The 27,030-nt window shown below is 35.8% G+C and overlaps 1 protein-coding gene across 1 annotated transcript in view; it reads right to left on the bottom strand.

Annotated features, from left to right (window-relative positions):
• TTLL7 (tubulin tyrosine ligase like 7) overlaps positions 1–27,030 on the bottom strand; it is a 57,801-nt gene that overhangs the window by 13,446 nt on the left and 17,325 nt on the right. Inside the window, exons 9-17 of the mRNA XM_074151478.1 lie at positions 18,061–18,155; positions 17,248–17,395; positions 17,095–17,168; positions 14,012–14,147; positions 13,107–13,193; positions 8,454–8,649; positions 7,076–7,356; positions 4,108–4,242; positions 2,266–2,346 (exon numbers count right to left, since the gene is read on the bottom strand). Of these exons, the coding sequence (XP_074007579.1) occupies positions 2,266–2,346; positions 4,108–4,242; positions 7,076–7,356; positions 8,454–8,649; positions 13,107–13,193; positions 14,012–14,147; positions 17,095–17,168; positions 17,248–17,395; positions 18,061–18,155 (1,233 nt within the window). The remainder of the gene's footprint in view (positions 1–2,265; positions 2,347–4,107; positions 4,243–7,075; positions 7,357–8,453; positions 8,650–13,106; positions 13,194–14,011; positions 14,148–17,094; positions 17,169–17,247; positions 17,396–18,060; positions 18,156–27,030) is intronic.

The raw sequence follows: 27,030 nt of genomic DNA, 5'->3' as shown, positions 1-27,030 counted from the left end.
GGCCCCACTAGTGCTTCAGGAATTAGAAGTTTCCTAAGTTGTAAAATAAGTCCTCACAAGAAGAGCAAAGAAATCCACATTTCTGTTTGTGCAGTTCTTGCTAGTAAGGACCAGGCATATCAACCTGTATCATCCTGACTCTGTACACGTGCCCTAGGTTTTACATGACTGTCAGTCAAAGGACAGAAACACCCTTATAAATTGTAGGCTTTTTGCAATAACGCTTACAGGAGAAAATTCTGACTATATTGCAAAGAAAATTGGAAAAAAAAAAACAAAACAACAAACCCAAAACCTAGACAGACACAGGTATATTAAGCCAGATGTCCAAACAGAGCTTAGGAAGAGCAGTTGAGGAATGTATAGTAAACAGCCTTGGTCTCTCAAAGAGCAGATTTATCACTCTGTGGCAATTCCTTCCCATAGTTTTGGGGAATGATGTATGGGGAAAGGTTGAAAGAGACGCCTTAACCAGTCTTGTGCGAAAACCCTGTATCTCAGTCGCAATGATGGGCCCAATCTGGTGACTTCTATCCATGCTTGTGCCATCATAGATTAAACAAAACAATTCTAGCAACATGTCTCCCACCAGTTTCAACTGTCCGAAAGGTTCCTGCTGAGAAAATGAGATCTCCATCGCAGCAGCAGTATGAATTTTGGGCCCTGTTATCTATGTATATTTGCATCTATCTGTACCTCTCTCCCTCCCTCCTAGGAGCTCTTCCTCCATATCACTATTTTCTATAAGCCCCAACTAAGTCTCTCTCTGGTTTTGGGCAAAAGGCTACAACTGCTATATGGACACAATAGAAAAGATCTATGTGCATGTATATTGGGATTGTAGCACTCTTTCCCATAATTAAAAAGAAATAAGAAATCATTTTAAGCAAAGGACTATTCAGCAGAACAGCTGCAGATATCAAACAAAAAATGACACACTTTCAGCCAATGAAGTTGGTTGCTCTACTGATTCCTGTCAATGGCACAAGAAATAGTTGTGCTAAATAAATCTGTGCAGCTATTTGACATAGTTTAAGTCATAGTTTAAATTATAGACTCCTACATTTCCGACTTCTTCAGTTTGTTGTCGAATTTTGTTTCAGAAAGCTGTGTGGACACGTATTACATTTAATATCTGAACTTAACATGAACGGTCAAATATATCTCTATCACATGACATCACGTTAAATGGACATGTTTTCTCTGTCCAGTATGAAAATACAAGCAAAATGCAATATTCCATAAAATACAGCGTGAAAGACTGAGGATCATACTGCTGATTTTATAAAAACTAATTTGAGATAAGGATCTGAAATCGTTCTTCCATTCTTCTATAACAATCTACCAACCTTTTCCAATTATAATATTTATCATGTATGCAGCATTTTAAGTTACTTTCTTTTATGCTCTATAAAAATAGATCATGAAACTGAGACACACAGAGATTAAATGCCTGGAACTGATAATGCTAATCCACATAATGTGTCAATGACTGAGGCAGAGAAAGACGTAAAATACTGCTTTAGGGGCACCAAAGTATTAATAATAGATATAATTTCTGCTACATTAAGAAAAATAACTACTACACTGGAAAGATGATTTTGACTGACATGTGACATACAGCTATGACTGACATTCTACAGTACATCAGTTTTTAAACAGATTGAAAACTCTTTAGATGTTATGCATAACAGTAGCTTCTAGATAGCAGATGAGTGAAGACAGAATGATAAACAAGTATCATTAGTCCTTTGCAAGACTAAACCAGTTAGTTGAACACTTTAACAATGTCAATAATCTTTGCTTGGCAGGTCTATTTTTTATTCAACATGATCTGTTGTAATACTGTGGGTTAAAGACTCAAATAACCAAATGCAATATCACTGCCTCTAATGGAGTTTTAACATGCCTGGTCAGAAACTGCTGACTGGTTTACCCCTTATCAATCAAATCTGCTGAATCAATACACTTCTAAGAATATTTGCTAAAATTTAGGTATGGAAGCACTAATGGTTTATTTTTTTGCTTTTTTTTCAGCAGACTAATTTTTTAAGAAATTGGTTTTGAAATTATATTCCAGGATAATTATGCTTGTCTAAATATGGAGCAACATCATTTCCTGCAGTGGAATTAATATATATTTTAGCATGAATAGCCAGTATTTTAGCATCTCAGGTCACTCCCAGCTACTGCTAAATACTAGCAGAAACACTGCTATGTGTCTACTTCAGACGATCTTCAGAAACTGAAATACAAGTCACTTACTTTTCGTTGCTTTACGGAATCCAGTTTTACCAACCAATAGGATGCCACTTTTGTCTTATGATACTTCCAATTATCCATAATCTGGAGACATTGCAAAACAGAAGATAAAAGAAATACACATAAAAACAACTGAAATTGAGCATTTCATTCATGGGCATTCCTAATGCTATGAAGTGTGAGCATCTAAAATACCTCTGTGAAAAGAACTTTTTCTCTAAAAGAAATAAAAAAATATTTGCAAATTTATGGGGGGAATGTTTGCAAAGACGTGCAATCTCTCAGTTTAATCCTACCCTCTGTTCCACCTGATTCTGATAGTCATACACTACAAAGCAGGTAGAAACTTGTCTTGACTGACTCAGCTAGGATTCCTTGAACACAGCAATAAATTCAATAATACAGAACTGTTAATGTATTTAAACAGTGAGGTTTTTTCTGCATCAAGGACATTAGCTACACGTTCAAAACATCCTTTCTATAAATGATCATATATGAACTGCAATACTCTCCTTTTATAATGTTTAAGTGCTACCAAAATAGCTAGAGCTGTGAATATACATTTTTATTTTAATTTTATCTTTCTATTCTCTTGCAGACCTACAACAAGTTCTGCCTCACCGACAACTAATATACCACTACTTCTTTCCTTCCATGATGAAATATTATATCAGAAACTACTTAAGGTCAAACAAATTTATAAAAGAATTCTGCAGTAAAAAAGTGCATTTAGAAGCATGCCAGTGTTGTATGAGAAAGAACCACTAGGTGGAGTGCATACACCCACACGCTTCCATACGTACATAAATGCACACATACTCTCAACATGTCTGAATAAGAAAAAGTAATCAAGCATTTTATTTCTGATTCTAGGATGAGAAACTAAATATGCTAGTTATGAACACTATCTTCCAGAATCACTCAAATCAACAACAATTACAGAAGAATTCCTTTCCACTCTGATGTAGTCACACATCACTAAAGACATAATCAACATTTTGAAAGCTCACAGAGGAAAGGACATTTCCAACTGGATAGTGAATTAGATTAATTTTAACACACCGTTGACTGTGCTTACTACATCAGAATTCAGGTGTTAATTTAAATTACAAGATCCCTACATATCTGTACTAGGTTGAGAAAAGAACTTCTATCTTCATTTTTTTTCTTTTCCAAGCTTATGTTAGTTTCTTTGCAGTAGGTATTTAAAAGGGCTTTAGATACCATGTATTTTCTGTTATATATCTGAACATTAGGTGTTGCTTTTTAATTGCCCTGTAGCTTGGGCATTGCTTCATATGTCTTTGATCCAACAGGATGAGGCTCAGGACAATGTGGGATGTAAGAAAGAGTAAGCTGGCAGACTAGAAAAGCCAAAAAGAGTTTGACTGGTGTTCTTCATGACTAGCAAACTTCCAGTTTGTCTTGCAGCATACCATTCTCAGTTCTCCAGTATGCCTATTCGAGAGCAAGTTAAACATGTCAGGATCTGTACTAACAATATCAGATGAAATATAAACTGTTAATGAATTGTAACATTCTTCTTAGCTTACTTAAAAGTTTGAACTTTCTCTACAATGAAAAACGGAATTTTTCTAACCTTTGTGATGGTTTCTCATATATTTTATAAAGACATCAGAATGTTTTCAGTGGTACTCTTTTAAGGTCAGAAAATATGCGAAGCTCCAAGCTTTTGAAATCTTTTGAATTATCCTGAGTTATGGAAGTTTTAAGGCCACAGGAGCTCATGAATCATAAACTGAGCTTTCTACTTTCCTTCATTTTAGTGGCCTAAGCAGTAAGTGTCTACCCTGTAATTCTTCTTTCTTATTCATAGATACTTACATCTTCTATAATTAATTCTGATTCTTCATCTGTTTTTCCTGGGAACTTCATTCTCATGTCATTGATAATGAGAAGAGTCTCTTTTGTCAAAGCGACTTCTTGCTCTTTTGTTTTCTGTTGCAGCAAAGACTCACTCTAAAAACCAATGATGTGAAGCAGAAGCAAAATTTCAGGCGTGTCATTAGATCACACTACAAAGATGTTTCCTTGACAAAATTCTAAATAGGGTGGCATAAAATATATTATTAAATTTTATAGACATAATATCTAATACATCACTAATATGCACATATGCCTCATCTACACTAATGCAGCACCATTACTTATAGTTGTCAAGAAATTAAAGAAAAACAGTTCAAATCTAAGTTTCTTTCAAATAAAATCAACAAATATATATTAAATATTTATGATGCCCACCATTTAAAATCTAAATTTGAAATTTAGATAACAGACTTTGAATTTTTATTTAACATAATGAAAAGAAATCATTAGTCATAGAAAACTTCCTTTCAGTTCTTCACTGCAGCAATTTAACAGAAACTGTTGACAATTATATGTCATTGTGCCAAGATTTCAGGAAGCATTAAAAAGTAAGGACACTTTGCTCCTACTCTGGTCAGTGGGAGTTGTGACAGTGTCTTTGATTGTCCAGGATTTTGTTTAAAATATCAGTGCTTTTTACACCAACATCAACTTGAACCCCTACAGTGTCTGCAGAGGACCATCTGTGGAGGGTTTGGGGGTTTTCTTTAAATCTTAGACAATAGTTAGAATTATTTCTGATCCTCTTTCTTTACTTTTGCATATTTTTGCATTTGCAACATTTGGCGGGCTTAATTTTGCTTTTTTTCAAGAGTGAAATTGAAAACTTTTAGGCATTTCTAGATCTTTAGTATTTTGTAAGAACTACGATACTTACTTAAGGATATTTTTGCTTAAGTAAATGATAAATATTTTCAAGCATAACAAAATATTATGCTATGTAATATACAGTAATGTGTCTGAAATAATAAGATAGCAAATATTTCCAAATCCACTTTTGTTTATAACTGCTATAATAATGCATCTATAATTCCCAATGGTAAATGACTTATTCTAAACTTAGTTTCCATATCTTTAGTACATTTGGATCTCAACAGCCTCCAAAAATGGCAATGTGCTGCTCTTTTCTTTCCCAAAGGATAAACTAATACTTTATCACGCACAAATGATTTCTCCTTAGTAAGTTATAGTTTATCAATTTAAATTTTATTCTAGCAGTAATATATAGTATATTATTCTTAGTTGCAAAAATAATTATGAACAGAGTTCCATTCACAATACACTGCTAAATTATGAGTAGTTCTTATCCATTCTGTAAGTAATTTTATTCACATTATTTAAAGAAGCATGACCTAAGCTCTATCACCCAACATAATTGTTCTGCATATCAAGATCATTTCTCTGGTGGAGCTTTCTCAATGAAAAACAGAGTATGGTTTCTTACTAATGTTAATTTAAGTGAGTAGCCCATTTTTAATGTCAGATGGTAAGAGACTGTTTTTAATCTTTCAGTAATTTGTATTTGATATAGAGTTAATGTGAATAGAAAAATCTATATTAGCCCTGTCTCATTAAACTCTCAGAGTACATCCTGATGATAAAAGGGTACTTTTTAAACTTGAGATAGCTAATGTGATAAAAAATACCTTTAACACGTTGTGGTGAAGACACAATCTTAATGTCTTTCCAATTCTATTTGCTGACTTTAAAGATGGAAAACCATGTTAAGGAGTATTTCACAAGATGTCAGCACACAATTTTAAAAGGATCCTTTTTCATCGTTTAGACAAAGCCTCACAGGCAAAACAGACAATGAGAATTCTACTGGATAAAAATGATGATTAGAGATAGTAAATACTATGAAGCAAGTTCATTAGCATCACAAAAGGATTTCTCACAATCAAAGCTCACCACAATAGAGAAAGCCTGTAAATATGTTTTTGCCCCATCTCCAGGTGAATTTTTGGGGTGATGAAATACACAGGACAGGCACCAAAGCATGAATGGAAGCACACTGGCACCAGCACTCGATACAGTACTGAATGAGATTGGGGACTGATCCCAGCAAACACCGCCCAGGGATAAGTGGATATGTGGTTCATCATGCAAATACAAAAGAAATGCTTAGGTTGCGAAGGAGATACCAAAGAAGATGACAGTCTAGTCGCAAAAGGAAAAAACGTATGGCTCAGAAGTACATTGTGAAATTACCACTAAGCACACAAATTCTAAACAGCTAAAAGTGTTTAATCTGATCTGTTTATTATACTAATTATTAGTTAGACCACCTAAGTTTAAATGCTTGTCTGTCTCAGGGACAAGCTTCAAAACAAAAGAAGTTTTATCTTCACTTTAAAAAAAAAAGATGGCTTAGAAGTAGAACTCTACTGTACTGGTGTAGCGTATGCAATTTAGCTACAGTAGGTTGAAAATTAATTACACCTTCTTCTACAATGGACATCCGTACAAAGTCTTACTAACATTTTATTCTGATACAATGCGGAGTATACACTGGTTTTGAAATATTGATGTATTTTTGTTACTGTAAAGATTTTGAAGGTAGGTGCTTCCTTTATTTCAGAACGAGCAGTCCCCAAAGAAACCAGAGAATCTTTTTAAGAGAAGTAAAACCTCTTCCTGTCTTTAAAACTATTTAGGAGAGCAGGTTTCCCAGTCACAAAACTCTAAGATTTCCATTCTCAAAAAATGTGACATCTGTATTGCTGCACCTGAAACACTGAAACATCACAGCTAACGTTCACTGCAAGTCATATGCAGGTCTAGAGATCTTAAATTCATGAGTTTCTGTCAAAATAGCATTAAATATAGTACCTCAGGTTTTCTGACACTGTAAAAATTAATAATGTATTTATTGAGTTTTAGAGAAATGGAACACATTTTGAATGCAACTGCTGTGTTAACTCACCCCCGAAGAGTTCATAGTTCCCAAGCTGGGTGTCTGAGAGACTCGAGCTGAAGATGGGCTGCGATTTAAAGAATGAGACCTGTTCACTGAGGATGCACGCTGGAGTTGCAGAGATGCTTTGGCTGAAAAGGGGCGCTGCTCAGCTGCCTGTGACTGCATAGTCAATATTGATATTGAACGAGGGCAGCTTACAGAACGCCTTATTGGACCTGTGGATGATGTGGGGGGTGAATATGATGGAGATTTTATATTTTTAATCGAAGATTTCCAGTTCACTCTACCTGCAGACAAATTAAACGAATGATGCAATTACTTATTCTTTTAACACCCATTTTTCAGTCTTTGAAACTAACAACATATATGACCAACATGTGTGCACACGTGTCATACTATAATGTATGCTGACGGACAACTATACATATAGCAGCCATGTCAGATCCCCTAATAATACAAACTTTACATACTCTATAAGAAAATTTATTTCTTCACTCATAATCAGCTTTAATCAGGTAGACTCCAGTCCTCCATAACATGCATCAGATTTATGACAGAGTGCATACGCCCTATCAGTCAAAAAGTATGTGGCTACTACGTGTGGCCTCTTGATTGTAAGAATATGGAAGCAGGAAGGAAAATTTGGTTGATGGATCCCATATTTGCAGATCCAATCTCCCTCATCTCCTCCTGCACAGCTATACAGTTTTCAAATTCAGTCTTCTGCTAAATAAAGGATGCTGCTATGAAAAATACAATTTTAGAAGCAGTGTTATATTTATGCAATTACATGAAGAAATTCTTTGAGACAATACACTGCTAAAACAAAAAATAACGTGCTATATCTACCATGTTCAATAGGACATGGTCACACTAATGCTCTGCAGCCAGAGAAACAATCACAAAAAGAAAGAAGACGATTATAATAAAAAAATTTCACAAAAAAACTTGGGCAGGGATCTCATTTAGAATACATTACTTTCTGTATCTCTCCAGATACATTTCTTTACTCTTTATACATTTCTTTATCTTTTCTATATTCCAGCAAATTCAAGCTTAATAAGACTACTTTTTACAGGGAAAAAAAAATTACAACCTTCTCAAAAGGTTGAGCAAAGAGGAACATTCACACCATTTCCAAGTGTAGCCCAGGTGGTAGCCCAGGTGTATTTTTCTCTTTAGCGTTCTTGGCAAAAGAATATTCATTTTTCTCTGTTTTAAAAATTTATTTGTATTAATTTAGAGAAGATTTAAAAGAACACACAACAAGCAAAACAGTCTTTAATCCTGAGTTACAAGTGTTGATACATTTTAAATACTGAAGCATTTTATATAAATCACTGTGAATGCCAGATTTACTTGGAAAATTGGTAACTTAACTTACCTGATCGTTCTAAAGATTTGCATTTATTTTCTTCAAGATCATATGAAACTTTTTTCTCTTTTTTTTCATTGTGATCTTCCTTTTCAGTTTCTTCTCCGGATTCTGACACACTGCTACCACTATCGCAGCTACTATCACTACTGCAGTTCTTAAATTTTCTTGAGGGCTGTGCACTTTCTGGCATCGAACACAAGGGCTAATGCAAAAAAAAAAAAAAAAAAAAAAAGAAACAAAAACAAACCACACAACAACAACAACAAAAAAAACCCAAGAAATTAAATTCTTTCATAATCCCAAAAGAACACTTTGCTATCACACTAGATTCCTGATTCAAGCAGGTTCGTTTGTACATGTTTAAAACCTCCCAAATTAGACTGGAAGTTTGTCCTTAATTTTAAAATACATGCTTAAATATTTCATTAACTTCACTACACAGTAATGCTAATCTTCCTCACGTGAAGAGCAGCATAATAAAGTAAGGGGGAGAAAAAATAATTTTATTTCAAGTAGGATTTACACTACTGGACATAACTAAATTACAGTTTGAAATCATAAATCAAGTGATAAAGAATACCATTTACAATTAGTTTCAATCCCTTGCTGATATTTGCAATAACTGAAGCTCTAGTTTAACAATGATCAATACAAAGTAAAGAAATGCATCGGGGAACTTTGTCTGGTATAATTCTGAAAGAGAAAGTGATTGATCAACATCTTGCAGAAAGCAGAACCTGGAAGAATATAGCAAGCTATGCTAGGTGTATTTGGTGTCCTATATGGACATGGGATTCAGTGTCATTAGGTAATTAATCTTGTGCTATTACCAAGGCTACTGAGAGACAAAAAGCAAAAAGCAGGAGACAAACTGATGCAAGAACAGAAACTACAAATGAAAATTTTTCTTCTTCCGTCTACCAACAGGCGGAAAAGAAAAATGCTATATCCTCCATTACATCTGTTATGGTAAGAAGGCTCATATGGTCACTTTTTTTCCCTACACATTTTCTTTCCAGTAACTCTCAGCTATAAGAACCTATGGTGATGGCCTGATCTTCCTAGTCATCTAATGAACTGTAATCAAAACTCAGATTTAAAAAAACTAATATCACAATTTCTGAACATATTTTGGGGCAGAGTGAAACAGAAGAATTCTCAGGATTAATTTAAATTGCCCTATTATCTCAGTATAATGTAATGCACCAAAATTTATTGGAAGGGCAATACAACAAAGCCCCAAAGATACTGTTCCTGTAAGGTACACTTGTAGTGTAAGTAAACATATCCTACCTAAATTTCTATTCCAGCCAAGGAAGAAAAGACATTTCTGCCACTAACTTAAAAGCAACAGTATGTTTATGCAAGCCCAAGCTGTTAGACCAGATAAGTAAAAGTTGAAGAAGTATATTCCATTGAGGAGAGCCCTGGCAATTGTTCAGATTACACAAAGAATATTTTGATGTCTATCTACCTGCCAAAAGGACAAATTAAGGTGCCTCTACATTTATTGCTTTCACAAAAATAGCTGTCCTCATCATGAAATGATGTGTATCATGAAGATATATTGATCCTGGTGAGTTATAAAAAGTATAGTAAACATTTTCAATCAAAATTCACAGGGGCTTTAAGGTATATCTCATTCCCACTTACAAGATGTTACGATATCTCAGTCCCACTTACATGTTCCTCACACATTCTACACTAAACAGTAAGAACACTGTGACCAAGACTTCACATCAATTAACAAAGAAGAATAAAAAGAAAGGTCAAAGAAATCACAAAAAGCAATAATGACGAATAATAGCTAGATCTGGGTTTAAACTGACCTCTTTAAATAAGAGATATTTGGTTGCTTAGCAATTCTAATCACCTTGATTTTCCCCTTATGCTAACCCGATTTTTCTTTGATTAAACTCATCTGATTTTATACCAGAAGAATAAAAATAAAAGTAATTGCTCATTTCCTCTAAAATATATTTTATTTCCTTCGTTCTTTTCCTGCACAAACAGGTGCAATGTAATAAACAAGAGTAAACCTTAAAATGTGTAAGGATACGGTGCCCTCTAGAGGCTACAAATAAAGCAGAACGTTTCCAGAATGTATTTCTCAGTCTAAGTAGAATTCAGTAATATTTAAATTGCAGATAAAAAATGTCTTCATTCTGGGAAATTTTTGACTTGTTTTCTACTCTGAGCTCCTAATCATGTTCAAATAAAAATAAGACTGAAAATCCTAGCAAATATGGCATAGTTGTTACATGTAAAGCTTATTTATACTCATACATCCCTCTACCGCTTAGATACATATATGTATGTATAAATGTGTTTGTGTATATATATACATTTCTATGTATGAAGGAGGATGAGGAGGAAGACACCTCTCTCTCCAAACTATTCCAGCTGTTTTGTATAGAGTTTTCTGAGTCCTGACTGTTCCTTTTTCCAAGGAATAGAGTGCACCCAAGGTAGAGCATCTGACTTCTTAACAGTAGCTTTTGTCAGCAGGCCAGCTTCTGACTTTTTAGGGAGGACAGGACTTTACGACCTTCTGAAAGGTCGTAACATGTTTATGTTGGATAACATGACATGAAAAGTACTGTTCCTTCACGTTTGTTTGATCTATCAGATCTTGTATATGTTACTTTTTTGATACACTAATGGATCTTTATTTGTAGGATTTTGTGATTACAAGAAGATGAGTTTTACAGCTGGATTGTTCTCTTACCTGATAGATTGGCAGGTAATAGCAAATTCTACTGCCTACCTCACTCACCAGATTCCAATACAGATATATATGTAGATACTACATATCTCATAACAGACCCTTTACAAAGAGGTGGCCAATCAAATGCATATTATTAGCCATATGCACCTTACCCCTTACAGGAAAGAGGTGATGCTCTTTCGGTACAAGATAAAAGGACCATCCACAATAGGCATCTGTATTTCAAAGGGAGTGCATAGGATATTATGCAACCAGGGAAGTCTCCAGTCACGTGGCTTCACTGTAGGCCTGGTTTAAATGATTGAGAAGTATATCAGGACCCTAAAAAAGATGCAGGAATAGAGATCCTGTACAGCATGAAGTGTGCACACTGCAAGGAAAAGAAACAATCTCCTTGGATAAGCTAGTTTCATTGCCTTCCCTTTTGATTCCATCAGTTTTATGGAAAAAAAAAAAAAGGTGGGAATTTTGGTCATACGCAATTTTTTCCTTATCCGGTAAGTGCAAATAATATTGTTAAGGCAGCTTGTAAGCTATGGAATCCATATGCCTGCTATAAAAGAAGACCATGTCATATAGTCTCACTCAAAAATTGATCAAACTTCATCTTAAAACTAACTAAGAGAGGTTTCTCAATTTGGGCTCAGTACCCTATTAAATGTTTATGCCCTCCAGCTTGGGAACAGCTTGTGTGCAGCCGGTGTAGAGATAGTATAGATCAAGTCTGTGTGCATACAGTCAACGGCTAGATGCTCTCCGAGGGCTGCTGGGAGAAGACAGGCTTCCAGAAAAAGGAAAAATGTGACTTAGATGTTGAACTTGAATTAAGTGACCCTATGTTAAAGAACTGAAAACAAAACCTTGAGGAAAAGAATCCCTGAAGAATGCAAGTTGAGTGTGTTGCCAGGGCAGACTGGATTACTTTTTTGCTCTTCTTTAAATGAATCCACCACTGTTAAAACACTAGCTCACAAAATCCCCATATTTGTAATGAGGTTCCTGCAAATCTGTCTTAATACCAGATTGGATACGCAGATCCTCTTTCCAGTACACATGCCTGCATTAAGATGTAGCTCTCTGGATTCTTGCACATACATGAAGTACCCCTGCAAGCTCAGGAAAATTGTCAGCATTCATTTTGTACAGAAATTCCTAGATTTGTACACCATGTCATCAGAAATGTAAAATGCTGTAAAAAAATTTACATGCATCCATAAATAAATACATCAGAGCTCAGGAACATAAATGTAGGTTCTTATAAGCAGACTTGACCTAAAATGTTTGCAGGATATAAGAAACAAATCTATTATATCCAAGCCCAAACTATTTATCTTTATTGGCTACAGATACGCAGTTTATTTAAGGCAAAAACTTACATGAACTATGCACACAACCAGAAAGCATTAAGCTAAAAATAATATACATTCACTTTAAAAGCAGATTTTGGATATGAAACAGGCTCCAAGATATACTGTACAATCCTTTTAGCCAGAAGGCAAGCTACAGATACATCATAATCATAATTAATCCTTTGAGTTTCCATAGTGCCTTTTATCCCATGATCTCAAAATTCCTTAGTGGCACTAATCAATTAAAGATTAAAGCATTCTTTTGAGATAAGCTATGGATATAAAAATCATTTCACACACTGAAATCAAGCAATCTCTTGTGCAACAGTTGTTCCCGTGCACAACAGTTCCTCTAAATAGCTTAGAGAGGAAAAGAAGGATCTTATATCCAGTTAAAATTTTAATGGGATTTAATTGGAAAAAAGTAGTTATGCTTCTCTTCATACTTAAAAAAAAAAAAAAAAAAGGCTAATGGCAGTCTGAGGAAGAGAACTTCCACCAGTAACTAAATTCCCCACTTAAAATTCTCAAACTACCTCTCTACAGAGTGAAATAAAAAATTGATATCTAAAAGTCAAATACCTTAGGTCCTCGCTGCCTGGTGCATTTCCCCATTAGTTTTTCGTCATCTATTTCACACTGCTCCAGAAGATCCAAAATGTCCTCCTCCTAGAAATGGGAATTTCACTACAATTAATTCAAAGCAGGACATATCCTATCCTTCCAAAATTCAAGCACCAAGTAGTGGGAATTTGAAATTACTTTGATTACTAATTCCTGAAATAAGACTATGAATCCCTCCACAGGAGGATATAAAAGTATTTCTTCTGATGCATGCACCTCTGCTTGCAATCAACATGAAATTGAAAGCTAAAAATCAAGTCTTAATATTTATTAAAGATAAAAGTCTGAAGAAAGGGTTGAACAAAGACTCCTGTAAAACTGCTGGATGATGTCAACTAAAAAGATGGGAAATAATTTCTCAGATTTCAAATTAAATCACATTAGTCTGTTATTTTAAATATAGCCATTTTCCTACTGTCTCCAACTACAAAAGTAGGCAACAGTTGGGGCAGAGTTCTTGGATGCCTTAAACTAGTGGAGCTGGTATTATGATCTCTCTTGTTCCAGTCCATACAAGTGGATGAATAAGCTGGGGACATTACTGGAGGAAGAAGGAGGCAATTACCAGCTCAAAAGCAGTTTCTGCCAACCTCTGGTTTGGCCAGGGGTAAGGCTGAGGATCAGGGAAATGGTAAAGTAGCTTAAAGCCATCTAGCCTGTCTCCACCCCGGGTCCACTCCAGTTCATCCAGATTCAAGGATCTGGCCCACAAGCTGCACAAAGAATAATAATAATGAAATGATGGAAACATTATCAGATGCTATTTATTAGCCATCACACATGATTATCACAAAACTAATCCACAAGGTCGTGAATTCCAAGATAAATAACTTTTAAAGCCAGTAATTTTTGTGCTTCAGTACCTTCATTCTTTTTAAAGGGTTATTCATTTCCCGCTGAAGTGAAGCTGCTCTCCCAGCAAGAAACGTCTGAAAAGCAGTGGCTAACAAACTCTCATACTTCTCAAGTAATGTCTTATCATCAGGAGGGTAAATTCGCCTAAAATAGGGAAAAAAAATTGAGCTTAAGATAGAAGCTAAACTACTTACACACTAAGAACAAAAGTAAGGCAGCTAATTCAGTCTCTTCTATATTGCATCTTATCTATAATAATTCTATAATATCATATCATAAAACATATACTCTGAACATGGCTCTCTAATTTTAACTCAGTGAACATATTCATGTTTAAACCAGCAATTAGCCAGTCAAAAGAAATACCATGAAGGTCATTTCAGAGATTTACCAAAACTCAGTTTTGCAGTACTCTGAAATCTCAGTGGGTGTGAATGATACATGCAGGTGTGAATGATTCATGAAATATTAACAAAATATTGCATGTAAAATTTAGAGCCACAAAATAATTTGTATTATCAATAAAATGACACAAAACAATGAAAATCCAAACAATTGCTTTGAGTTAATGGGCACGATGTAAATTAAAGATTGAATATGGACTGCACTGGAATGCTATGTCCTCCAAAATAATGAACAGGAAGAAATAGATACTATAAGAAAAAAAAAATTTCTGGTACACGCATGTACAGGGTGACTCTGATTTTCCATTAGACCAGCTATGCCATTATTCTCTAAAACCACAGGTAACGAGATTATGACAATATGAGAAGCAGGACTTGGTGATTTATTCATGCTCATCAAGCAACAATGGGCTTTAAAGAAAACCACTACAATCCATTTGTCATGAAAGCCTGAAACACAGCCAGAAATTATGAAGATGGCAGACTAATTTTTAATGTATTGTAAGAAGTAATCCATAAATTAATTCTGCCTGCACTGTGCAAAGCAGAGGTACTATTCATATATTGACTGGCATGATGTGAGTTTTCTGTTTTTATGGATCTTTTGTGAACTTTTTTACAAGGTCCTTTCTCCTTCCATCTCAGTCTTTTTCTCCTTGAAAAGGTATTTTCATGATGATGTTGTTGCAATGAAAAAAGGATGGTTATGATCCCATTCGACTCAGGGCAGTTCTACAGCAAACTGAAGATGGTACCAGTTTGCATAAAATCCCTATAGGAGCTCTAATCTAGTTGCAGTCAACACTTATTAATGGTGTTGATTCTACTGCTGAAAAGATGCCATAGAACAATACTTTAAAGAAAGGATATTCATTTTAATATATGTAGAAATACACGGCAGCTAAAGGCCATTTCAAAGTCATATAAATCCTTTTCAGTTCCTCAGGAATTCACAAATGCTTGAAAGTATTGCTCCTATGCTGACCACTCCAAGACTCCTACTAGAATCAGTGGGCTACTTGTGCTTGCAGACACTTCACTAAGCCAATTGCTGAACTGACATCCATAGATTAAATCAAAGCCTGCTGAGGTTGATTGAGGTTTCTCTGGATTTAATATTCAGAAAGCAATATTAATCCATGCAGCAATATCAGCACCCAAAACTTCTGTGATTCCATGGCAAAGCCTGACAGAAGTTAGTCCTTCTCTGCAGAAGAACATCACAAGGAGAATATACTGCATAATGCTCAGATAAAATTTCTGTGCATCTCTAGCCAAGATTCCTTTACTTCTCTGACTCTGCTGATTCTTCAGTCTTTTTGCAAATGCTTGGTAATAAGAAAACAAATAAAACACAAATGCCATTTGACATGTGCACATTCCTCATGAAATGATACATCACTTTTTCCTGAGGCAAAAAAAAAAAATTTTTGTATTTTTATTGATTTACATTAACAAAAAAAGCTAAATAAAGACAACATTTGGGTCATTTTCAGTCAAGAACTGAATAAGCAACCTAAAATGTGACCAGTTAAAACGTTAAGACTATAATGTCATCAAAAAAGCAAAATGTATTAAAGTGTCGTGATGTTTCTCTTTCTTATAGTCTCAGTAGCATGAAAATAACTGTTTCATTGCGGGGGTTTTCTTTAGGTACTAGTTCAGCTCCACAAGTGTCAAGAAAGGATGTAATTAAAACTGGGAATGTTACAAAGGAAGGCTTTTTGTAAGCAAAATGTTAATTCATCAAAAAAGAAAATTTCACAGAAACGTCTACCTCTTAAATGAGAACTTTACTGGGAATTATAGAACATCTGCTCAAAAAAAAAAAAAAAAAGCAGAGATGAAGAATAGCAGTAAAGACATTCTGACTAATTCAGAATAAAAGCTGTGAACTCAGAACTCCCACATCCTGGATGAAAGTTATAGAGTGGGCAAATATTCCCATCACCTCTTCCTAGCCATACTCCACTCCCTTTCGCCAAACATTCATAGGCCTTGCTTTCACATATCATTAAACAAATATCAGGACATAATAATAAAACAAAATTACTGTTTTCTGGTCAATACCTATGATAACTAACAAGTTAAAGCTTGTTGAATATATTTAACCAAGGAATCTGAAGATGATACTTATATTTAAGCCTACTAAGATCCAAAATCAAAGTGCAGAAATATTAATATAGTATTTCAAATGCCATTCTATCAAAAATGATGGAAGCACCAATGATGTTTCTGAACTTTTGGCAAGCCTCATAGATAACATTGAGATTTGATTTTTTACAGTGGAATACTCAGATTTGATTTTTTTTTATAGGGGAATACTCACACTCCTATATTGTCCCCCCCTAGAGATAAGAATCATCATGTGTGATTATAGAACAGGTCCATAATGACAGTCATGGTTCTTGGTACACTAAATGTGAATGATCGTGTCTTTCAAGCAAATGTCTTGCACAAACACTAGGAGTGACTGATATGATATAAATTCCTAAGTGCATGCAAACATTCGGAATCAAAAAAAGAACTTTCTAAAAAAAAAAATAACTACCTTGTGTACACGTATATATTTTCTATAAATGCCTACACATTTTTGGCAGAAAATGATCGTGTACACAAATACTTGTTTCTATTATTCCTATAGAACACATTGAATATTTCCTAGTAATACAGTCAAAAATAGTTACCTGTAGTTACCCATGTGTCTGTTCTCATGCTCCTCTTTGGAAATCTGTTTACGTACTTGTGCAAGTCTTTCCTTCTACAAATCAAGAACATAAGACAATTAAAACAAAGAGAGCATAAACCATGGGCAAGAAACAGCACGTTTTCCTTCCTACCAGTTCTTCTTTTCTCCTTTCCAGTGTGTGGCGCTGCTTCTCCCACTCTGAGGAACCTGGCAACAGTTTTTTCATTGAACCTTGACCATAGAGTCTTTTTTGAGCCTCAGCCTTCTGTTGAGCTAAATTTCTCCTTTTATCACTTGTCCTGAAACACAGATGATATTAAGATATGTCAGTCCAAGGCAGCTGACAGTGCAAGTATATTATCTGTATTTTCCAATCGGTCATGGGAGGTTTATGGTATAAAATTAGAGTTGAAACGTTCATTAAGAATTTTTTTTTTAAATATTAACTTGTATGGCTACAATATTTTCACACTTTAAGGTGTACTGTAATGACTCTGTACTATAATTTAATGTACAAATATGGTTGTATCTATTTTCCTGAAGTGTAGATTTTTTCCAACCTATCCCAACTATGAAGTTTTCCTGTAAAGGGGCATGGCTTTTGACTGTATATGGAACTATCACCAAAGCAAATTTCCTGTGTGGCCACATGCCTATGACTGCACTCACATCACCACTTTGAGACCTGTTTGAAAAATTATTTTTTAAAAAAAAGTGAAAATTACTGTTACCACTCCTTTTTTGCAAACACATGAACAAGAAGAAACATTAAATTTGGGTTAATTTCAGTAGCAAAACTGCCAGCAAAGGAAACATTTACATTTTGAAAATATGAAGGTGGAAAAAAAAGGTTTTCATTTTCTCCTAGTCCAGTTGAAATTTAAAAATAAATAAATAAATAACTAAATAAAATAATCAAAGCAACAGAAAGAGAGGCAGACTGAAGAAAAGAAGACAAGTTTACCGTATGTTGAGAAGCTTTAACGCATTTAGCAGAACGCCTTTTTTTACATCATAGTCTATTTTTTGATCAGTTCCAAAGCTTGGGGCGCGATTAATCTGAAAAAACAAGATACAGCAGAGTCAGGAACGTTCAGCTTCATTGAACATCTATTGTAACAGGCTTTGCAGAAACCATTCTTTCAAATATAGCAGAGATTAAGAGAACACATGTTGAGAAGCTAATTTCTGTTCATATTTTTTAAAAAAAAAAACATTGAGTATCACAGATACTGGGAGCCAGATGTATCTTTCAGCCACCAAGTTATCCAGACACTTACAATGAACACCGTCCAAGTACTGGCACTGTGAATCCAGTCTAATCTATTCTTGGTTGCTGCAACCAGAAAATTTACCATGCGAAGTGCTGTTAAACACATTGTAACAGACTATGTGCCATGCTACAGTAGGCCAGCACAGGAAGAGTTAAACTCTTTTTTAGTTCCTAGTCTGAAAGCAACTTTGACTATTTCTCTAAAAAGTAACAACTATATAAGGGCAGAAAGAGGCTCTAATTCAAGGTCTTCTCAAGTATATTTAAATAACTATTCAGATACACTTTACAGCAACACCTACAGATCTAAGTTATTAAATCAGCACAGTGTGTGAAAACAAAAAATAATTAACAGTCTCGGTAACAAAAAGCTTATAAGCTAAGTACAAGATCAGATATTAAAAATGTCACCATAAATACAGAGGAAGAAAGGAAACGCAACTAGGAATCACTGAGACTAAATCACACACTTAACAGCCAGGAGTCTCAACCAACCACCATATAACCACTGCCAAGCTTTGGATCCCCTGCAGAAGAACTTCAGCTTTTGGAAAGCTTTGAGGAGCAATCATGAAGTAGCTGCATCAACACTTCTAGGAACACCTTCCAGGTTGGTATAAAAATTTATACATGAGTAGTGGGTTCTAATGAGAGGCAGGAAGCTCATCACCTTGACAGTGAATCAGCAGCTCTGGTTACAGAAGGGACAGATACTAAACAGCTTCAGAAGCAAAAACTAATACCTTGTGCCCCATGCAAATAAGAAGTGGAATACAGTTAGTATGTTCAAAGCAGAGGGCAAAAGCAGTTCATTAAAATTGTGTTTTAACACTTAAGATACATTAGAGCATCTTAGAGCCTCTACAGTTATGGGACCGAATTATTCTGGCTGATGAGCCACCAATTGTCCTGTTGCTGAGTCACAGCTGCCCCATGCGTATAGCCAAAGGGTACCTTTTGGCTTTGGGAATCAGCTTGTTTGCTGGTTTTGCGCACAGGCTAGCAAAGTGAGCAATGAGATCTGATGTTGAAAGACAAATCATGAAAATTCAGTAGAAATAGTGAAAAGTGTATACATACTCTTTTTTGGAAGACTTTCATCCAAATATTTAACTGACCAACTTCCTTAGACTGACCTGTTTGTCTCCTATCACATCACAAAGGCTAAATTTATTTTTCTGTACTGTAAGAGTACAAACACTTTTTGAGATTATTCTTTTTTTTTTTTAAATGTGAATGTTCCACTTGCAGCTAAGCAAACATGTAAACATTCAGAGGAACAAACACAAGGATTACAATCCAGTTCTCCAACGTTCCATTAAAGAATACTGGCAGTTCACAAAACCACAGACACATCGCATCTCATTTTCAACATGAAGTTTAAACTTTATCTAGAGCTGCATTGATTAAATACAGCTGATAACTGAAGTAAGTTGGAAATATTCTGATTTTGAGATATCATATTGTATAATCCAGGAAGGATTTATGTATGTTTAAAAGCATATGCATGAAGATCCAATATGGAGCTCTATGCTTCAGTCCAGCAAATACCTCAATACACAAAAAGCTCACTGGACTGAAAACAGTGACATAAAATCAAGCCACAACTATTTATTCAGGAGAAACGTTAGGTATTGAACAAAATTATATTCTGTACCATGAATTGCATTTTTCTACTCCATATGAACATGTAGAAAACAATATTCTACTTTGAAATAATGGTTTTGCATGCATTAAAAAAAAAAGGTGAACAAATTTATTTATTAAAAATATTATTCCAACAAATTAATTTCTAATTTTTTATGTACACTGAATCCTGTGAGACTGCAGTTAGATATGAGGACTTATTTGGAACATTGAAATGTTATGATGGTCCAATACTGAATTCCTAGAGATGCACAAACACACGCTTACACAACATTGAGGCATCCAACTTGCGAGTGTACAGAAGTGCACACTGTTGTATTTATATTTGGTTGAGGCCCTTCCTAGATTTACAATAATTTGAAGTATAAAATTGGGCATAAATTCTGCATAAAAATGTTATAAATACGTGTTATTTATATGAGCACGACTGAGAATTAACACTATGTAAAGCATAAAATAATTTAAATAACAGTTTCTCTCCTACAGGGTGAATTTTGCCAAAAATCTACATCTGGCACTTCTGAACAAAAAAAACCCATACTGACTGTGTTTATTAAGCAGAAAATTAAAGTGGGGTTAGGAAAGACGTAAGCATTTGAAATGCTATTATGAAGCAAAATGCTATTATGAGACATTACACAATCACTCCACACTAAGGTTTCTGTTACTTTAATGCAGTCATTTAAAAGCTACAGCACTTGTAGTTAAAACTCAAGCACTACTGTATCTCCTGCATCCTCAATTTTTTTGACATACCATTCATGACTAATGTTTGAGACCTGAATCCTACTGTGGCCTTGGTCCTGAAGAGTAACCAGAGGGGCAGCAAAACCAGTGATCGAGTTCTGGACAGCTATTGCAAACTTGGCTTGGTGCAATATGTTTCAGGTAGCAGTAAATGCAGGTCCAGTACAAATAAAATCCGAGCAACCAGGTACATCAGAAAGTTAATACATAGAAAGCAGGTGTGAATTTAAAGTTCATTAGCTATTCCATACTAACTATCTATGTGTATACTTGAACTGCCTCTTGATTTAATACGACTATGTGCAAGTGTGCTTTACTAACAAACTTTTCCCTTTAACCCTCTTCATCTGTTCTGTTCGTCTCCCTTCTCCCAATGGAAACTTCAAGAGGCAGTCTTGACAGCTGGCCTTAAATGTCAGCTAAAAAGTTTACTTATCACTAAGTGTATATGGAGTTACGGGAGGTATAAAAATGGGTAATACCTTCATCCAGCATTGCTACCCAAAATTTCATAACCTGAACCCCCTGCGTAAGTCTCTGATGTGCAACACCATCCATACTCTTGAGGTAAATTTGCAAAAAATAATAACTAAGTCACAAACCAAAGGGTTTAATCCACAAATAACATTTTTAGAACAGAAAAACCCTCTTCAATGCCAGAAAAAAACCCATGCAGCAGATAACCTAATCTCCAGAGCATACTGACAATATACTCCCTAAAAAAAGCATAACTAACTAAACTGGCTACCACAACACTTTGCAGCCTCACCACTCAATACCTTGTCGAGGTTCCACTCAGTTGTGCTCAGAGGTAACTAATACCTTTTTCCTTAGCAGCATCTTCATATTATAGACTACCTCCGGCCTCACTCAAAGGAATAAAGTAACTACATGCTTGATCTATCTGAATACCTTCCATGATCAGCACTTCTCTTAAACTAGCAGCCAGCTGGTTGAATCTAGTCATGACAGATTTTATAGCACTAATTCTGAAGTTATGGCAATGTCACGCATTAGGTTTCTTTGGATAAAATATCTTCAAAAGTTCAAATTTTCTAATCTACTGTATACAACAATACACAGAAAAGAAATACCGTTAATAAACAAATACAGTACAGACTCCTGGACATAACGTTTCTCACATCACAGTTTTATCTCCCAAATACCTGCTTTACTGGCGATGACACTTCAGCTTCTTTACCTTCTATGACTTTTCAATAGCTATAAAACTGAACTGTCCACATGAGCTTTTAATTCCTCCAACTGAAATCTTCAACTTTGGTTTCATAATTAAAATTTCACTGAATATAGCCCATACAATTAATCAAACTGCTTGTAAGCACAGCACATGTGTAGCTCAGTGTATTTCATAATTACATAATGGTCAGTAGAGGACCTCATATCTGTAATGCTAAAATTAAGAAGCCTATGTTAAAGTACTTCCTGTGAAGGCTCGCATCCACAGTTACATTTGCAAAGCATTCTGATTTTACAAAAATTAAACTCTGCAAATGTGTAGGACAGATACACCATTTTCTTCTTCACCAAGACAAGGTATAAATTTCAGCCTGGAAAGTCACCTCTTTACCAAAACAGTCTTTACCAAAATATTCTCACCTCCCACTGTGGGAACCTATTAGTATAGAGTAAGAAAAGAAATCTTCTACTATCTGTCACACATACCTATTGAAAAGACCGTTCAAATATAAAGAGAGATTACATGAATGACTTTCTAAACCTAAAATCAATTGAATAAAATATTACATCCTTTCTATAACAGGGATTTAATCTCTGTTCAATCTGTAGGACAGCATTAATGTTTTGGAAAGGATCTCATTCTTTATTAAAGTGGTTGAGATTGCTAACAATAGAATTGAAAAAGCCAAAGAAATTTATAAGCCATAAAAATCCTATTACACGGATTGCTGTTAGTGGCTATCATTAAGCAGATCTTTGATTAGAGACAATCATGAAGTTCATTCCAATCACTCATTTCTAAAATTCACAAATTGTGAGAGTGCTCACCACCTTTTTCTTAGCTTAAGCAAAGGCTGTTTTTCCATGGCAGTTTAAATTAATACAAATGCAAGCTGTCATACTCTGTCTACCTTATTGTCTTGCCACTGGGGTTCACAGAGAGCGAGGAAGCTGATCCCAATGATCCACACAAAGATTAATCTCACCAAAACTTATTTCTCATTGGTCCTTGATCATCTCAGGAAGGAATCCTACAAGCACCAGTGCCATCACAGGGAAGGGGTCAGGGAGCATGCCTTCGACAAAGGCCAGGAGGAGGGCAGAGATCCCGCAGCCGGTACATTGATCAGTTTAAGCACCACAGAACCACCTCATAAAGGTGCAGCATCATGTTTAACCTGGTCGAGTGTGACTGCAGGCTGCCAGAAAGGACTGGTGCTGCCCCTTAGTCCTGCCTTTATGTCACTTCCCTCTTCTCCACACCAGACCAAGCGTTGTGAAGTCCCTGTGTGAGGAAGCTCTGCAGGCTGATTTACTGTAAAGTTATGGTTTGTTTCGAATGGTAAATGAGACTTCACCCAAACAGCAACTTCTCATCCAATAGACATGATCGTCGGATAGAAGCAAGTTGCTACACCAGCTCTTGGGGCAACTGCCCACAGTAACACCATATTATATGTTAAATCAAATTGCTGCATTTTTCACTCTTTATTCACTGGAAAAGTGGGAAGAGTAGGAGTTTCTACTGAAGACAAACATCGAGCCAGTTAAAGCCATGTGTGCTTAGTGGATTCACTGATACTGTTTGAGAGCAAAGAGAACCCATGTACAAGCATAAGAGAGAGAGAGGAAAAAGCCAGCAGACAGCAGGAGAAAGAGCCCTAAAAATGATTCTCCAAGGCAACAGAGGGAGAGGCTGCCTGAGCACAAAATCACTGAAAAGAAGTCTTCTTTGTTCTACATAAATAAAATTAAAAAGAAGGAAAGCACTGAACAAAAGAGATAGATCAGTAGTCTCATTAGTTGATCTTCCTAATGGCAGGTCCTACATGTTGCTAAAGGACCTGGAAAGGTCCTAAATATTGCTAAACACTTGGGTCAAGGAACAAGTGAGCTTTTACAGCTTTTCTTTTATACATGTGTATATATACACTCACATAATATATTCACATATATATACACATCACATAATTGAAATGCTGACCTTGCTGAGAACCATAGGAGGGCAGCATTAATGGCACTCTGTGCTCACCTAACTGATCATTAATGCCTGTGCACCACTCCTTTGTTAACACTGCCTCATTGACTGGTATAAAAGTGCTTTGTCAAACACATACAGTTTTTACTGAAGAATATGAGTAAAGGAGGTGTTCTCTGTTGCAAATCTACAAAGAAAGTGTTCCTTTTCAAACTTACAATAAGCTGCAATAGAGGTTTTAAGAAAAATGTTAGTTAAATCAATGAATATTTGAAAAATCCAATGCTTTTATAGAGATGTATTTTCAGTTTTCGTTATGTTTTTACAGATGCTTGGGAGCAGAAGAATGGGAATTTCCCATGCTTAAAGCTTATATTTACAAAGTTCCGAATTCCTTTGTGAAAGTTATTAACTACTCGTTTCTGGACATAATGTTAACAATTCTTCTTTACACAATAATGTAACTATTGTACTATTACTTTTCATAGTATTCTTATTTGGACTTCATGTAACTTAAGTGAGACACTGAAGCGAGAAGTGAGCTCTTCTAAACAGAACAACAGTACAGGCTGCTCAGCCTGACATCAGAGATTGCTGGACTGTGCTTCAGTAAGAAACAACGTGAACTCTCAGGTTCTCTGTGTATTTTAAATAAGCTGAAATTTGATTTACAACATTTTTATATATTTTGAAACGTGCCAGAAAATGGAATGCTTTGAGTTTCTGTTCTGCTCAGAGCAAAGAAAATATTATGGTCTCCCAAGTTGATATTCGTATAATACACATACTCTCGAAATGGCAGTCCAAGAGCCATGCCCGATCATGTAAAGTGGTGAACACTTCCTTCAAACAGAATACTGTTAAATCCTCTTAACTTTTGTGACTGCTAAGAGCAATCTGAATATTGCAGAGGATTGTCTGTACCTGACAAAATTATTCAAAATGTTCTCCATTCACCATTTGAATATAATCCATGTGCTTTGTGGAAAGCTGACACAATATACAGCTGGCCGAATTTTATTATTTTTTTTTTTCATTACAGTTCTAAATTATAAGGTAACGATGGCCAGCCTCACAGAAAAACCCAAATGGGCTTATATCTGTGTGGAAACCATAGGGGCATAATAAATTTTGGTGCGCAAAATGCCAGTTCAGTTACTTTTCCGATGAGAATCTCACCTTAAGTTCTCTGTATGAAGTTTAAACTTTTTTCCCCTTGACAAGTAATTTGCAGCACATTTGCTTTGCATAGTTATCTATGTGCATTTATCAGAGCATTAACAAGTGTCCCGGTTTGAAGTAAAACCGAACCAATTTTCTGTTCTGTAACTTTACATCCTAGCTAGGCCTCCTCTAACTCTCTGAAATTAACAGCATATTGTGGAGAAAACTGCTCGTTCTCAGAATGATAAGCCCAATGTTTGTGCTCCATGCCAAGAAATGGTATGCAGAGAGGCCCTTGCTTATACTTATTGCTATAACAACCAAGGTCAGCCAATTTCGTTATTTGCCCCCTTAGAGGGTCGGAAACGGAAAAAACATAGAGGGGTCACATCGGTGGGGAGGAGTGGACAGGACAGGTGACCCAAACCTGATGGTATTCCATCCCATCTGCCCCATGCTCAGTATAAAGGCTGAGGGATCAAAGGGTCAGTCCCTTCCTGTGATGGCCGACGTCCAGAGAGGACTCTGTCTGTTCATCTGCCTTTGATCCCGATCCATGTGTTCCTGACTTCAGAGCTGGAATCCAGTTGCCATTCGTCACTGAGTCCAGTCTGGGACTTCCCAGTGCCTGCCAGTGACGTGACTGTCATCCTGGGAGCTTGATACGGTTTTGTATATATTGTATCTATTTCATTATTTTCTTCTTTATTTTTATTTTAATATTAATTCTTCATTAAAGTAGTTTAGTTCATTCTAAACTTCTGAATCTCCTTTATCTCTTTCTCTTCCTCTCTCCTCTTTTTTGGGGGGGGGGAAGGGGGGGAAAGGGCCATCTGTCGGTCCGGTTTTGGTAAATTCGGCCGAAACCACGACAACAAGGGATGTATTTCCCTATTTCAAAACAACAAATGAAGCCCCAAAAGATCGCACAGAAAGTTTTACTAGGTATTTGCTTCTCTTATTCTCTTTCCTCATTCAAGCAACCTTTCCACATCATGCCCCTATGCACGATTCCTGAATTTTTCCAGCCATTTCACTGTGCATCTCTGAGGAGAGCCTTACTCTGATGTCTCTCAAAGCCCACTTCAGGTCTGCAGTTCAATCCCACGTAGCCTGCCCTTTCCAGGCAAAGCAAACCCAGTTCACCCAGCTCCTCCTCATACAGCATGTGCTCCAGGCCTCTAAGCAGCTTAGTACCTTTCTGCTGAGCTCACTCCAGTTTGTCAATGTCTCTCCCTTACTCTGGGAGATAAAACTGGACAGAATATTCCAGATGTGGCATCACAGGTCATTGCCATCAACCTGTAGGCCCAGTTAGCCAACATCACTGTAAGTACACATTGTTGACTCATGCTCAACACTTTGAGATAGATGAGGTGGTACTGAACCTGTTTTGTTTTGCTGAAAGTCAGTCATTTTCCACAAGCCATGTTGCTGATTGAGATGCAGAACTTGATCTCAAATAAAAAAGATTACATTTATGCAACAACTTTATGAAAAATACTATCACAGGAACAATTCAAATGCCAATGAAATGCAATGAGATACATTTGAAATTTATTTCCTCATGTCTGTGGTCTAAGTAGTACAAGAAATGCAAATACCATTACCTTATATTTTCAGCTGTCTGATATCTGCATATAATTTTACTCATGTAAGTGGCTAAACACTTGCTCTATGGAACAAAGTATCTTGCGTTGTCAAATGTGATCATGGGTGAGAAATCTCAACAAGTCTTGGACAAAAACGCTACCTTATGAAAATTGCTTTTCCCTTGAAAGAAAGCACTGTCCCTTATTTTTCATGTGGCTATTCCTCATTTCCAGATAATAAATTATTGCTGACTAATCTGTAAGACAGCAGTGTTGTAAAGTAATCTTGATAACATACCAGTGCTACCGTCACAATAGGTATTCATAATAACTGGT

The sequence above is a fragment of the Numenius arquata genome, chromosome 8, assembly GCF_964106895.1.
Source record: "Numenius arquata chromosome 8, bNumArq3.hap1.1, whole genome shotgun sequence".
NCBI classification, from domain to species: domain Eukaryota; kingdom Metazoa; phylum Chordata; class Aves; order Charadriiformes; family Scolopacidae; genus Numenius; species Numenius arquata.
The sequence above is the reverse complement of the archived record's forward strand: the minus strand, read 5'-3'. Positions and strand labels throughout refer to the sequence as shown.